Source organism: Pteronotus mesoamericanus, unplaced genomic scaffold (assembly GCF_021234165.1).
Source record: "Pteronotus mesoamericanus isolate MK-2021 breed Mesoamerican mustached bat unplaced genomic scaffold, CSHL_Meso_final contig_20, whole genome shotgun sequence".
NCBI classification, from domain to species: Eukaryota; Metazoa; Chordata; class Mammalia; order Chiroptera; family Mormoopidae; genus Pteronotus; species Pteronotus mesoamericanus.
The window spans coordinates 96,117,611-96,133,852 of NW_026555085.1; the positions used below are offsets into that span (position 1 = coordinate 96,117,611).

The window sequence follows — 16,242 nt, forward strand, 5'->3', positions numbered from 1 at the left end:
TCCTAGGAACTGCATCCTAGAGGAGATAACTAAAGGCCAAAGCAATGAAAACAGATGACACTAACTCCCTAAGATTTTCTCCAAAACACAAGAGAAATGACATTAGTTTTGTTGTGCAAAAAGGATCTTGAAAAATAATGTCAAGGGGTGTGGTGAAGATTTATGAGGGAAAGAGGTGCACAAGCAAGCAAGGCACCGAGATTCAACAGTCACACACGGGTGTCCAAGATGACATCAATGAGAGCGCCGTTCTCCTGAGAACCACCTGTCAGTTCACAGCGAGGGGCCCAACTCCATGAGAATGGGGAATTGATTAGGTCTGAGAGGCCTTTTATCTTTAGGATACATTTTTGATTGGGCTCTACGGAAAGCACAGAATTCTATTTAATAAATTCTTAAGGTACTTCTCTTACACATTAACTTCCAAGAACCTTGCAACTCTTTATTGGTAATGCACAGGACTATCACTTTATTCTTCCAGAAATGATTTTGAACTATATGCACATGTACTTGCATCTACTTGGGGTTGATATATGTATATATTAATTTATGTGCTTATTTATATATATATACATATTTTTATATACTGTAAACCTTTAGTAACATGAACATATGAAGAATGTTAACATGAACACAATTCATCCCTCCCTCCTTGAACTCTTTCTTCCCTCGGATTCCAGATTTCCCTTCTGTCTTCTTTCTTTTCCCCACAGAGACAGCAGCTTCGCCGTCTCATACAAGTGACCCTCCTCAATCTTTCACCTAATGTTGGAGGCTCTGTTTCTCAAACCTCGTCTCTTTTCTATCTGCCCTTGTTCCCTGGGTGGTCAACCAATACCATAGCTTTAAGTATTATCTGTGTGCTGATGATTCCCAAATGTTTCCTCCAGCTGTGCCCTCTCCCTTGATCTACACAGCCATAGAAACTCAACTACCTTCTTAGAAGTGTGGGTGTCCACCAGGCATCTAAAATGTAACATGTCAAAAAAAAGCCCAACCTCTTGATTTTCTTACTTAATCTTATTCCCAACAATCTTTTGTCTTTTCTCATTTCAAAATGAAAAATAAGGGACCCAACATTCATTCCGGTCTAACATGCACCAAATGTGATCCATCAGGAAGTTATTTTGACTTTACTTTAAAAATGTATCTAGATTTTCACCATTCCTATCCCTAGTCACTATATAAAATCTAGTTCAAGTTACTCTTATCTCTCTTACCAAAATTACCTCTGTCCTCATCTCCTTGTTTCCACTATTGAATATTTATATGATATTGAATATATTCACTCAACAAATCCTTATGAAGTATCCACGTTATGCAATGTATTTTGTTAGTCACTGATGTGAATTTGACCCAATTTATGCCATTCTATACTTGGAGTGGGTGGATTAGACATGGAGATATAATGTAATGCAAAGCAATATTAAATTGCATAACAGCACTCCAAAGTGCTAAAGGAATGTAGACAGAGGAGAGACAGTTTCTGGTTGTATCTGCAAGAAAGCTTTCGTTGATGAGGCTTTGTTGATGGGCCGTCAGTAGGGCCTCGAACAGAAGTTGAGCTTTAGAAGCAGTTAATGGAGCTCACTCCTGGTGGTGCCCCAGGAGAAGACGGCACAACTAGGGCATGGCAGGTAGTGTCATTTGGCAGATATCTAGGGTTAGGCAGAGGAGGAAGAAGAGACAAAAGCTAGACAATTAAGATGGAGTTAGAGCAGGGAAGCCAAGCTAAGGAGTTGGAACTATAATAGGGAGGTCAAGAGTCAAGGAAGGTTTTCACCATGGGAGAAACAAAATTAAAGTGTATGTTAAAAGTAGTTAATTTGGAGGCAAATGTGTAGGATTGTTTCATGTTTTATTTATATGCCTTTGACCCTCTTACTTTTAGAGGCCCACCACACACTATATCAAGTTTAACAAAGTTCACCCACTCATATGAAATATATTCACACATATGTGATTTCTCAATTGACTTGATTTACATTTGACTAGTTGACATAATTTCAGTATTTGTAAATCTCTGTGAATTTGGATTTAGCAATTTTCTTTTCTGTTTGAGACCCAGTATTTTTGCAGGCCATTGGAAACCCCAAAGACCTCAGGTGCTCTCTCCGTACCATGCGACAGATAAAATGACTTTAAACAGAAAGGCTTGGAAAATGGGGCATTAGACAAATGTACACTCTTTAGCACATTGAAAAGTAATATGAACATGTAATAATACTTTAGGATTCAAAGCATTATAGTTGCAAAAACAACACACACACACATCTGAGAGGTTAACCCAGTCACCCATTCAAGCTGGATGTGTGTCCTTTGAAGTAATTTTAGGGCCAAAAACTAATTCTGACTTTAAAAATTCAGGCAAAAAACTCATTCAAAGAGGGCAAACAAAGTAGGATCTCACTTAACCAGTTTCTTCCTTTGCTTTTATATATCTTGATTAATTTCATCTTCAGTTCATTAATTTAGGGACTATGATTGATGCATTTTGTCAACAAACATTTATTTCACTACAATGTCCCAAAATATAAAGCAATAATCATTGTTTTGTGCTGAAAATTGTGTTCTATTTAAATTTGAGATACAGTCACACAACATTCATTGCAGAAGGAGATTAAAGCAAATGGAGGATTTCAGCCTGAATACAATAAATGGATTTATGTCATTGTTTTGTGGCCTAATAAGAAAATTTAATCTCTCAAGGCACTATAAAAATTAGAATCATCATGATATGGCAAACTATTCCTTTCCCCATGCTTATTTAATGTTAAATTAAAAGAAAATTACATTTTAATTATTTATTTATTATTATCTATTCTATTTTTCAGTCAACATTTTTGCTACTATGAGGTTTTCTTTCATGGTGTAATGGAGTTATAAGAATTATTATGTTAAAGCAAAAATGTTTACATTTTTTAAGAGGAGGCCATGATTATTTTTTACTGAACAGATAACAAATTTCGCAGGTATGTATCCAAAAGTAAATGCTTATATGTTTTTCACTTGTTTCTCTTTGTTTACAAGTTTCAGATGTTCGAGTTTGACCTTGTAGTCAATTTTCCTATTTTTTAATGAAATTGCCATCTGTATGACCCTGGCGTCTACCCGTTTGAATCTTCTCTGGAATTTACACTTGTTCCATAAGACTGCATTGATGCACCCTATCTTACGAGAACTAACACTGATAAGTTAAGTTAAAAATCCTTAAAGTTCAGTAAAGGATCTTAAAATAAAAATAATATATACAATAAAAGTCTGTCAGCAAATTCTTCTTAAGCAAACATTGTGTTAGAAGCACTATGAAAAACTACAAAGAGCCGTAAACTCTTGTCGCGGCCTTCAAGAAACTTACAATCTGAAGAGTTTAGACATTTTTTTTAGATGTGACTATAAACTAAAGTGTCTCCATAAGCCACTTATTAAATGAATCCCCTTGGCCTTTAAGAGCAGAAAATATATATATATTAATTATGTTCATTTAAAATTTTAATACCCGTGTATTATGCTATTGTCCTGTATTTGCTTTTAAGGTTATGTTTAAACTTGATAAAAGTTACAGAAACATTCATCATTCTTAAGATCAAACGAAACGCTGCACTGCAGTCTGTCTGCTCATCCATAATTCAGGATCCCAGCCTCAAACATTAAGCTCAGACAAGCACAAATATTGGCAAAGGGGAAATACTGAATGGCTCCAAGAGCAGCTAAATTATGTAGCAATCTGTGTGTGCGTTTTAATTTTCTAGCACTGGAAATAAAAATTAAAAGCAGCAAAACAGCCAACAATTATGGTTGTGAACTAAATAAGCAAGATAGTAAAGCCAAGTTGCCATTATTCAACGCTACATGCTTTTAAAACTTTTTTCTTAATTTTTAAGTATTTTTACTTTTATGTTTTAAAATTGAATTCTTTGGTTAATAAAATTACATAGGTTTCAGGTATACCATTCTACAATGCATCATCTGTATATTGAATTTTGTGTTCACAACCCAAGTTAAGTTTCCTACCGTCACCATTTATCCCCCACCTTCCCCCTCTCCTCCCTTCCCCCATTCTCCTTCCCTCTGGTAATCACCAAACGGTTGTCCATCTATAAGGATAAAAAGAAAAAAAGCTACACGATTTTTTATTAGCTATGCATGGATCTGATGTGACAATAAAACCCAAGAGAGGAGACCGAAGCATTTGTTACTCAGATTATCCAGGCAAAGAAAAAAGGATTCTAGAAGAATGTTCACACCAGTTTGAACTTTGAAACCAGCGACTCTGGTTCTATTTAATAGAAAATTATTTTTGCTCAGATAATTTCCTTCATGAGTCTTAATTATCTGGGCAATAATTCCAGTCCTCCATTTATAAGGGACACAGCCACTGGTTTGGAAGTTCCAGCAGGGAAGCAGCGTTACTAAACACCCTTGACCGAAGCCAGGTCTCCTGTGTCCGGGAGCCTCCAAAAGCTGCGCAATGAGAATGGAGCACAGAAGGAGACACGCCCCTCGCCAGCTGAACCAGCAGAATTACCCCAGCAGATCAATATGCTAACAGACACATCTGCCAGAGCCCCTTCTCTTCCAGCCGGTCTGTTTTGTTTCCACTGATGCAGGCCAGGCTAGATGGGCCAGTACAGACCTTACATTTTATAGCCACTATACAAGCATATACTGGATGTATGTATACATACACATACATATATATGATGAAGTAATTGATGCTTAAAGCTAATGATAACTCTCTAGTCCCCAGGAATTTTATCTCTTTCTAAATTGTAAGGTTTATTGTTCTAAATGTGTCAGGTGCCCTTGTGACATGTTACAATGTTTTCTTTGACTAGAAAGGGAAAAAAAATACAATAAGTGTAGCCACCTCACTATGTAATAAAATTACTAGTTTTATACAGCATATAATATATAAGACCAGTATCATTCCTCCCCAAATCTGTGACTTCTCATCCAATTTTCTTCCATGGATATTGAAGCATCTGATCATACCCAGTATTTATAGTTTTCAAAGCACGTTCATCTACTATCTCACTGAGCTTGACAACAGTCCCAAGAGGGCTGGTCAGGACAACAGTCCACATTTTGCAAGTGGGGTCCCTAAACGCATAGACGTTAACCAGGACATACACTGTCACAGGCATAGGATGGAGGCAGGGAGCTCCAATGCTTTCCCCTGCTCCATACACGGCTCAAGAAGAGACACTTATTACCCTGGTGTAGTTCAGTGGATTGGGCATCCTCCCGAGAACCAAAAGGTTGCCAGTTCGATTCCTGGTCAGGATACATGCCTGGGTTGTGGGCCAGGTCCCCGGAGGCAACCAATCAATGTTTCTCTCGTACATTGATGTTTCTTTCCCTCTCTTTCTCCCTTCCATCCCCCTCTCTAAAAATAAATAAATAAAATCTTTTTTAAAAAGCCACTTATTGATACATCACAAAAAACATAAAATAAAACACTAAGCATTAGTGTTCTTCTCTCACCCCTGACCATACATTAAAAGAATTGTCATTCAAACCAAAATAAGGATAAAGTGTCTGTAAAATTATAATCTGATTCTGAATTAAGTTTTTTTTCCAAATTTTTCAAATTTACTCTTTATAATTTCCCAAATTTACTCTTTATAATTTCCCTTTATTGCAAATCTCACCCAGAGCATTTTCCCATTTAATAGACTGAGGGAAATCTGCTTTATTACCTAATTATCTTCCCCACAGTCCGTAAGGAATCTGTAGGCTGTCTTTCCATTTGTTCAAAGATGAGGTCACTAAGGCACGAACGGCACAAAATGACTCAGGAACTCGTACCCAGTCCAATAGCCAAGAGAGACACAGAGGAATGGAGCCCACGACCAGTGTGCCGTCTCCCCAAGAAAAGATGTACAACTTAAATTGGAGGTCCTTGGTTCTGGGCACACCCAGTCAGAAGCGGTTTTCCAGCTTTCGGGGGAGGTCTATGCCTACATATTCAACAGAGATCTGTCCTTTCATCTAGCCAGGCCCCTTCTGGCATTTCGCGTGGGATCTTAGGACAAGGAACGTGAAATGGGCACCCCTCGCACTGAAGCATCGCAAAACCGGCCCAGCCACCCGACTGCAGGAGCTTCTGACTGGGGATTCTGGGCGGGCGGGGAAGCTCCCACTCCCCCTCATCCCCTGAAGCGCGGAGCATGTGCTGGGCCGTATCTAGGTGTCAGCGTTTGGTCTGTATTTGAAAGTGAAACGTGCTTAACTGCAAATGAATGCTATGCACATCGAGTCCGTCGCTAGTGAGAGAAGCGGGCCTGTGACAGATGAGCATGGAGGCTGTGGCGCGGGGACCACGCGGGTCACTGGCCGGAGATTCGAGAAAGCCTGAAGGCCAAACTGCAACAGGATTTTTAAGCTTTCTTGACAAAGACGAGAGCAAATCCCTGCCCATTTCGGTATTTTTATAACTTAAAAATATACATTTGAAGCGTAGGACAGATAGCACGGGAGTTGTGAGAGAGAAACAATATTTTTATTTTATGTAAATATATATTATATCTAAAGATGATGATTAATTTTATAATTCGAGGGATGTACATAGTTAAAGAAAATTCACAGTTAGGAATTATTTATGAGCTGCCATAACACTTCACTTTTAATTCTCTTCCAAAGAAAGAGTTTGTTTTTAGAGAAAGAGCACTGGAAAGGAATGGCTCAGGGCCATAGGCTGCCAGTAACCACTGATCCCGTCACGTCATTTCACTCCTTGGGCCTCTCGGCCTCCTTTTGCTTAAAGGCTTTTTTATATTTCTAGGGACTTTCTTGGTGGGGTAAGTGAGGTCCTGGTTTACTTATTTGACAACAGCATAGTATTTGTTGACAATTAACCTTATCAGGACACCGTCACTTGTTATTGAAGAATAGTTTGCAATAACTCTGAATTCCCGCCAGACACCAAACAACCATGGAGGTCACACTAATGCAGACGAAACACCAAAATAAGAACTTTGTTTTTTTTCTACATAAAGAAGACAGAATCTTACTATAGCATTGACTTGTTTGAAAACACTGGGATAAACAACATTTTGTTATTTCTTGTTATAGTTTCATAACATTGACTAAAAATACAAGGAAATTGAAAACGTTCTGAGATACGCTGGTACATAAAGTGTATTAAACACAACAGCAAAAATCAATGGACGATTCCGTCCCTTACCTTGCAGCCTTTGCATCACATTGGCAATGTCCCGAGGAGGCCGAGAGGCCTTCCTGGAGGCAGCCATGGCCTCCGCTGTAGCATGAAACCAACAGCAGAGACTCTTCACTCAAGGCAGAGCAGGACCCGCGACTCTAGAACACGTACTTGAACTTCATTCAATCTTTGGAATCCTAACGCAATCCCAGGCACTTGCAGCAGTCAGCGAGGGGACAGCACCTCCAAAGATTAAACCACTTCTCTTTCTTCTCTTGTTTTAAGACTATCTTCTTACATAAACTTGGGAAACCTGAAAAACAAATTAAAAATGTACAAAAAAAAAAAAATCCACATAGGTCACCCTAGTGCTAAAATAAGAACTATTTCTATTCAATTTAAACAGATAATTCATTACCAAGTGAAATGACTAACGTGGTTAATACTTATTAAGTATCATGCACTACGTGAACACTAGGAATTTTTATGATAGTTGATAAAAACAAATACACATACAAGACATGGACAATAAAATCGGGAACTAAAAGGAGAAATATGCATTTTTATTCCATGTTTTCTTTTTAAACTATGGACTTTCTCCATGGATCTATGAAATTGAAATTTTTTAAAACACTGAGTTCTCTTTCTCAGGGCTCACAAGGTCCTCTTGCCTGTGCTGTGTCGGCCCGCTTTGCACAACACATTTTGCCATTTTGTTTGTACCTTTTCCAGGAATGAAAACAAATCTTAGCTCCTACTAACAATTTGACAACTTAAAACATAGAAATGTAGAATTGTTTCATTTTAAAATTTTGAATTTCAAATATTCTGAATGTAGAAGTCAAAAATAGGTTTGACTTAGTGTGATTTCTCTCCATACAGAAAGATTCTAAAGGAAGTTGTAAGGCTGGATGAGGGGTGGGTTAAGCAGACAATACATTTTCCTTCTTCTTCCTGAATTCTCTGCTTTAGTCAAGTTCAATTCATAATTCTTCACTGGGGGAGGGGAAAAAGAGGTAGGAGAGCATTTGCTGAAATCTTGGCATTGAGACATGTACTTGGAACAAGAATCTTCTAACCCTAGGGTTAGCCAAAGAGAAAGCCTTACCCCAAATCAACTAATTAATAACAGAAAGCAGAGGAGAGTGCAAAATACACCCAGAAAAGAAACTTAACCATGGCGCCAGACTAAGGGGGTGGGGGGCTATGCAAAAGCGATAAAAGCATGATAAAAGCAAAACTGGAAAGAAAACACAACACACGTGAACAGGATGGCCCACCTGCCAAAAGGAAACAAGAAAGTAAGAGGAGTCTATGCGTGCTACCCAAAATTATATTAAGACCTGATTGTATACAAACAGTATTATTTATGAAAAACTGGTTAAGCAGTAGAGTGTAATCTCAACGGACTTTAAGATGTCATTATTAAGACTAGTATATCATGGTTTCTGGTTAGAATGCTCACGTCCAAAGACAATAGTAATATCTTTTTTACCAAAGATTACCATTTTGAAAAGGGTGCAAAACATTGTACACTGCTACTGCCCTATATGAAAAAGCATCGAAAAGGTATGTATTGGAGCAAGAAACGTGTCATGTTAGCAAGTTAGGGGACAGGGTGGGGCAGGGAATTGCATGAACTGGTAAAAGGCAGAGGCAGACTTCTCTTGGCTATGTGAAAGGATAACCACCAGACGCATTTAGAACCAGCACTGGGCAGCTCCTAGGCGGGAGGGGCACTTCTCCATGGGTAGCTCTCTGAGAGAGTCTCAGGAAACACTCACTCCTGGCTGGCCTGTCACGCATCAAGGCCTACAGCCCTGCTGCAATTGGTGCCCATTAGCAGCCTTCAGCTCCTGGGGAAAACGATTCCACCTGCCCACATGCAAAAGCTGCCTTCATTTGAAAACTAATAGACAAGTGAGAAGTGTCGGAGAAATCTTAAAAGTAGCGCACTCATAAAGTCAGGCTCTCCAAATGCAACCCTGTAACTTCCTGAAATCTACCTCTCTATCTATTTTCATATATACTAAGTAGGAATGGAGAAATTCATTTTAATTCAGATATCCCACACCGAGCTATGCTCAGCCCGGGACTTTACAGAGGACTAAGACATGGCTGGCCACCGCCATCGATCAAGAACTATGGAATTAAGAGTTATTTTTTTAAGTCATTGCACTACAGATCACCATGTTTCTACCCTCTTCCAGTTCACATTCATGTTACACAACAGAGTACCCCTGAAATGTGTCTCTATTCTTCCCTCCCTCCCTCCCTCTTTTGAAACCACATTGAACTCAGAATGTCTCTGCTGTGTCCAACCTCAGTTTACGCACCCAGTCTCACTTCTACAGTATAAATAACGCATTTTGAGTGTCAGAGCTCAGCGCTGGGGGTTTTAAGATGCATAGGACATATTATCTACTTCTTTGAGGCGCTTAGAACATACTGAGAGATATAACAGAAAAGATAATAGATCAATAACATGGGTATGTGCAAATATGGAGATGAGGGATAAAAGAAATGGGCACTAAACCAATCTGGAGGTTCCGAAGAGTGTCCTGGGAAGGAGCTAACCCCTGAACTGAGTGTTGGTAAAAAATAAAGTTAGTTACTGAAAGGTGAAAAATATGAAACATGCATTCCAGGCAGAATAAGTAGCTCAAGGAAAAGCATGAGTACAAGAAACACCATGATTCTGTGTGGAGCCAGTGAGCGTTAGATAGTGAAGGAGTCCGCCGCCGGGTGCATCCCTGTGCCGAGTCTGGCGAAGGAGCCGAAGCCCTGTGCGCTGTGCTCAGATCCTGACTCTCAAGGAGGCAACAGGAAGTGACTGATGGATTTCAAGCTGGAAGTGACCAGGTATCATTTAGATTATTTCAGCTTTAGTTTTTAAGGGGATATTGGAAGAAGACAAGGCTGGAAAATACAGGAGAATCAGTTAGAAGAGTATCTCAGGAGTCCAAGTGGGAGATGACGAGAGACTAAAATAGTACAGTAAGTACAGGGTAAAATCCCTCCTGAAGTTTAGGAGGCAAAATGTGCAGGACTTGGCGATGGGTCAGGGATGGGAGACAGGGAGTCGGAGGCGGGGTGGACAGTATCTCAAATGACTCTCAGGACTGTGACTTGAGATTTGTGGGCTATGGTGCCATCAGCTGAGCTCATTAGTAGGAGGACTTGCAGATTTTACCTCCCAACACTTTTCGCTTCAAACCTTCATGTCCTTGCTTAACAGTTCTTCGTTGCAGCGTCCTATCACGCCTCCATATGACGCTGCCCTCTGAAGAAATGCGAATGATCACTATACACCCAGCCCAGGACTTCCACCCTGCTCGAAACCTTCCTATGCAAACCGCCACCCATTCAGCATTATTTTCTCTCAATTCCTCCAACACTACCAATCTATACTATTACCCACATGATTTGTCTTATAGTTGTCATCATGATTAGTGTTGTCTCGCTCTAAGACCATTGTTAGCCTCATCTCACTCAAATGAGACCGTGAACATTTTGCAGCGATAGAGACCATAAATCTTAGTGCTTTGACATCGCACCCATCGATACCAAGTATATCCTCGAGCACATCCTAGTCCTTAGTGCACATTTTTGTTTTATTAAATCAAGTTCATAATACTTTACCTCTGTAAGACAACCCCCCAAAAAACCCCTCTTCCCCACTGCGAAAGAAGTTGATGCAATATCCTTCCTATTTTAGACGCAAGATAAAATACTTTGCATGTATGCACATATTTCCTCTTTTGCAAAATTATGATACTCTTGCTTTATACTGATACTTGAAATTAAGAAGACATAAGATTTGATTATAAAAAAACAGAATTAATAAAACAAAGGTAATAAAAGAAGCCTGGAAATTGGAAGACAGGAGTTATAGGTTTAACTTTGTTCCAGCCAGCTGAGTGATTTGGAGCTGGGTCTATGGGCAGAGGTCCTCAACAGCCGTCAGTCATGGGGAGAGTGGTTTCAGGCAATACACTCACTGAGGACTAAAAAGACAAGCTGAGTCCAAATTCTGTCTCTTATTGCCCCATGTGACCTTAATAAAAGTGAACTTTTCTGAGTGCTTGTTTCTTCATCTGTATTACATGAAGAAGAGGAAGTAATTTCATGCTAATAAGTTTAATTTTATCCTGCATAAATTAAGGTAAAAGCAATCCATGTATAATGTTCCTAGCAGATTGTTTGGCATGCAGTAGAGTATCAGCCAATAACCGGTCCCCATTTTCCTTCCCCTGGCACCGATTTCTCTCTGGCAACTTGTGAGAGTAGCATAGAGTGAAGAGATGCTCTCAAGTGTGCTTTTCAGTTCCAAAACTAATGGCAGCACACGTGACGGCTAAAACAACTACTGGTACAAGTTAGTGGTTTTGAAAGTTCGCTCCTTGAACTGACGGATTGCAGTGGTTGTAGGCGGGCCCTGTAGACCCAGAACATCAGAGAGAGGTTCAGCACCACCAAATGCTCCCTATCCCCAGGGTAATCAAAAGGGTTTTAATAGGTGCAGGACACTGTGAGGGTTAGGGGAAGGAGAGGGGAGCAACCAGTATTGGGATGGAAAGGGAGAATTAGGTAGACATTGCTGGGTTGTATACCAATCAGGAGTCTCCGTGCCACTTCCAAATCTTTCCAGAAAAAGAAACTGAGATTACAGTGTAGCTAAGTACATCCCCTGTACCTAGCAGAGAGGTAAGATTCTTGTATTTATTATTTCATACAGCAAAAATGCATTGAGAAGCTATTTGACAATGGTACTAAGTAAATAGCAGTGAACAAGACAGATATGCCCCTCTTAGAGCTTATGTACCAGAGGAGGAGATGATAAATCAACATTGCAGCAAAGCAGAGAGAGTGGTATAATGGAGAAACACAGGGTTCTGTGGAAACAAGCTGAATGCCCAATCAATAACCATCTGCTGTATTTACTGTGAGGGATGCAGAGGGATTTTAAACTACCTGTTATTTGGGATTCTCCTATCTAAACACTTTTCTTAACACCAGCACCTGTGAAGAGCACAGTAGTGAGTCATCCCAAAGTGACCTTTGCAGGCTAAGCAGAGTGGACAACTGGCTACTCAGGCGATTTCTTATTTGTGCTCCTAAAATGGAATACACTAGAAAAACACTAGGAGAAACACTACTAGGTCACAAGAATACATCTGAAAGCAATGCAACTAAATGTCTGGGCATGAGGAAACTACAGCAGAAAATCCCAAACCCTGTAACAATCAGAGAAGACATAGCTCATTTCAAATTGAAAAAGATGAACTAACACCATAAAACATAAACTGACTGACAGCACTTTGCTAGAGTATATATGAAGTATGGATATTTCTTCATCAACTGGCTAAATATGTTCAAGAATAGCACTGCTATTAAAATCTACTATTAAAAATAAAAAAGGTAATGAATATATTTCAACCCACGTCTATCTAAGTTCTTTGCTGGAAAGTCTCCTAAGTGTCTAATTTTAAATTTAATTATTGTTTCTCTCTAGTCACCCTTTCGTGATGGTACTAATTATTAAAAAAAACTAAGATGGCTAAATGGTATAAAGACAGCAGATGGCAAAAGGGAAGAAGAGGGACACCCTGGAGTTATTATATTACTAATGTATGTGTAGGGGGAATCAATGAATCATACTGGTACTTATTCACTAGTATAAAATATTCAGGGTAACAAATAAGAATTGCTCCTCACCTTGAAAGAGCAAACATACGAACAAGTAATCAAAAGGCAAAGTACAGAGCTGCTGGCATAAAAGATATTAAGTGTCATAATTCAACTTATTTATTGTAGGCTTGGAGTATTACTCGTGCCCAAAGACATCAGCTGCCTTTCTGTCACACCCCTTGCCAAATATTAGCTCTCTTTGGACTAGTCTGCAAAGAAGGACGCATTAGCACGCGGTAGAGGAAGAGAAATTCAGGTTTCCTCACAGGGGAATCCGAGGTCCTGTGCCTGTCACCTTCAGGCCACAGGATGTGGCTGTAGCTGCTAGAGCTGGAGCCGCCCAAGAAAATGCTACTAACCTTGCCCCGCCACGGGCTTCCTACATCCTGTTTCAATTACACCGCTCCTCATTTCCAAGAAGCTGCTGCATAATTATCAGAGAGCAGGCCCTAGGGTAGCACCCTATACATGCCACACAAGCAATTCTTGAAAATGTTTAAATGGCAAACTACCTTTCTCCAATCCCTGCTCTTTTGCAGGAAAGAATCAAGTGAGGACTCCTGATATGGGGACACTGGTGACAGAAATAAAGCGATGTGGGAAATCATTAGTTAAGAAAGATAATCAGCCATAAAAAAGAAGAAAAATTTTACCCTTTGCAACAGCAGGGATGGGCCTGGAGAACATTATGCTAAGTGAAATAAGCCAGTCAAAGAAAGACAAGTACCATATGATTTCACTCATATGGGAATCTAACGAACAAACTGAACTAGCAAGCAAAACAGAGACAGATTCACAGAGCAAGATGACTGCTAAGGCGGGGGAGGGGTGGGAGGGGCGGGAGGGAATAGCCAAAGGAAATAGGACTCATGGGCATGGACAACAGTGTGGGGACTGCAGGCGTGGAGGGATGTAAGGGGACCGAATGGTAATGGCAAAAAATACAATAAAAATAAATTAATGAATTTAAAACCAGAAAGATAATGAGACTATAATATAAAAGCTGAGCAAATACTTTCTAAGGCTAGCAAGAGCATCTGAGTCAGTCAAGATGTGCCTTTATCTTCTGCATGAAACATATTTAGTTAGCCTTGATCTGGCACGTTTTATTCTAAATGTGCCACAAAGTGCACATTTAAAGTGCGCAGATTCAAAGACATACAAAAAAATAGATTATGTTCTAGTACACTATTCTGGTGATGTCAGGAACTTTTTATCCACGCTATTAATCTTTTTCGTCATGGGGAACATCAAGCCTCTCAAAGAACCAGCCTCATGAGTCATGGTTAAATCAGCATTTTACACACATGTGGGTCACATTAATAACCTTTGTCTAATTGAGAATTATTACACTTTCTCTTGGATAGCTCTGGCTCCTGAATACAAATGTTTCCTTTAGGGAGAAGGACAAACATAGGCACCAGGAAAAGAAAAAAAATAATAATAATAATTTATTGTGAACTTTCTTAACCTTCACAGAAAAATTTCAGCTGCATCCATGTTTCCACCCCAAACTGAGAAGCTAAGAAGTGAACATCCCAGGATGCTAAGGCCGACTTCACAGCTGATGTTTTTCGCTGGGCTGGGCCCGACTCTACTTAAGGAAGAGGGCCTGAACTTGCAGCAGCCACCCTCTCTCGCGGGCAGCGCGCGGAGTCCGGGCTCCAAAGGGCTGTCTTTGCTTCGCAGCTGATGGCGGCTCTTTACTTTGCACTCTCTTCCTGCCCCTCGCCTTGCACCTGCCGCCCTGGGGAGCACCATTTCCCAGAACTCCTCCGGCAGCAATACCAAATCTCTGTCTGGAGAGGAGATGAAAGTTATCTTGCCCTCTAGCGTAGGCTCTCCCTGGAAGCATTTGCTAGGTGGCAGCTGAGTGGAGTCTGAAGCCCGGGCCTCCGCTCAGGCTTCCAGCCCAGGGCCGTGCGACCCGTTCCCCCTCCCCCAGCCCTTCCTAAAATAGGCAGGGGTGGAGGAAGGGAGGCTCCGAGAATGTGTTCCACGCCCTGCATCTCCCATCTGATAGTAGCAACAGTGCCGACCAGCACAATGAGAGGGTGGCTGCCTTTTGCTTCTGCATCATTGGAGCCCAGGAGATGTGCCACAAGCGGAAATGACAAGTTAGAGAGGGGAGATATTAATAGGGACAGCTACGTACAAGATTCCAGTAGCACGCTTCCCACCTCCTATCTCCTCTCCGCATCCAAGAGTGTCACACGTACACACAGCACTACCACCAGCACCCCCTGCTTCCCATCAAGCACGCACAACCCGAGCATGCAAGTAGAAACTTGCTTACAATTTTGTCTGCAATTTCTTCTGCTTGAACCCATATTCTCATTCCCTTTACTTCTCTCCCCCACCCCCGCCCCCTTGCCTTTTACCTTCTCCCTCCCGGGCTGCTTCAGGTTCCAGGCAGCGCCGCGAGCGAACGGCCGGCCGCGGGCTCCGCAGCCCGGGTGCGGTTGCAGGGCTGCAGGGAGCCGGGCCGCCCCGGCGACGGAGTACAGCACGCCGGGCCGGCTCCGGATCCGCAGCCGCGCTCCCCCGGGCTCGCTCGCACACTCGCTCACTCGGCGCCCAGCTGCTCCGCGACTCTACCCTCCCTCTCCAATCGGGTCCTCCTCCCGGCTGCACCCCGGGGTTTTAGGCCTCCCCCTCCACCTCCTCCCCCTACTCCGCGCGCTAATGCTCCTTTCCGAGGAGAAGGTCGGGTGGTGGGTTCAGTCCCCGGGCCGGTCTCTGCACTACCCTGAGTCGCCACACCCCTCCGCGGCCCCAAGCCGCACGCCCCGCGCCAGGCTCCAGGTTGCGCTGGTCCCTGGATGAGCAGGGGGCGGGAGCCTGGAGGCTGCCTGGCAGGCCTGCCTTACCTCCTGGAGATAGACGGCCTCGGGCGCTTCTCCGCAGCTGCAGAGCTAGTGCCGTAACCCACTCTCTTGGTGAGCTTTTCCACGGGGTTCACCTCCCTGGGGTCGAGCAGGAAGGAAATGGCCGAGAGCCCCAGCAAGAAGATGCGCTGCACCGGCCCGTAACTTTTGGCCTGGGGTTTGCACGGCCCGATTGACCTTTTGGAGCAGAACCTCTATCTTGAAAGGCTGGGGAAGTGCCCTGATGGTCCCAGGAAGGAAGTGATGCAGTTCAATAAGAACATTCCACCGGCTCCTTCTAAAACGACTTTCAAAAAGATAATAACAACTGACCTTTTGACTGTCAAAGCAATAGCAAATAATTTTAGGGAGACTGGCCAGGCTTTATAGGGTTTTGCTATTGCTGTGCATAAAGCTTAGTTCTCTTGAGAAGGCACTTGACATCTAAATCATATTTATTCCTCATTATTCATTAAGATGATGCTGAAGAATTGCCTGCACTTTTTTCAGATGCACCAT

The 16,242-nt window shown here is 41.7% G+C and overlaps 1 protein-coding gene across 1 annotated transcript in view; it reads right to left on the minus strand.

The window, feature by feature from the left end:
• Positions 1 to 15,901, minus strand: part of SYNE1 (spectrin repeat containing nuclear envelope protein 1) — a 414,665-nt gene extending 398,764 nt beyond the window's left edge. Inside the window, exons 1-2 of the mRNA XM_054570132.1 lie at positions 15,727 to 15,901; positions 7,190 to 7,478 (exon numbers count right to left, since the gene is read on the minus strand). Coding sequence (XP_054426107.1) covers positions 7,190 to 7,256 — 67 coding nt within the window. The 5' untranslated portion in view covers positions 7,257 to 7,478; positions 15,727 to 15,901. The remainder of the gene's footprint in view (positions 1 to 7,189; positions 7,479 to 15,726) is intronic.
• Positions 15,902 to 16,242: the final 341 nt, after the last annotated feature.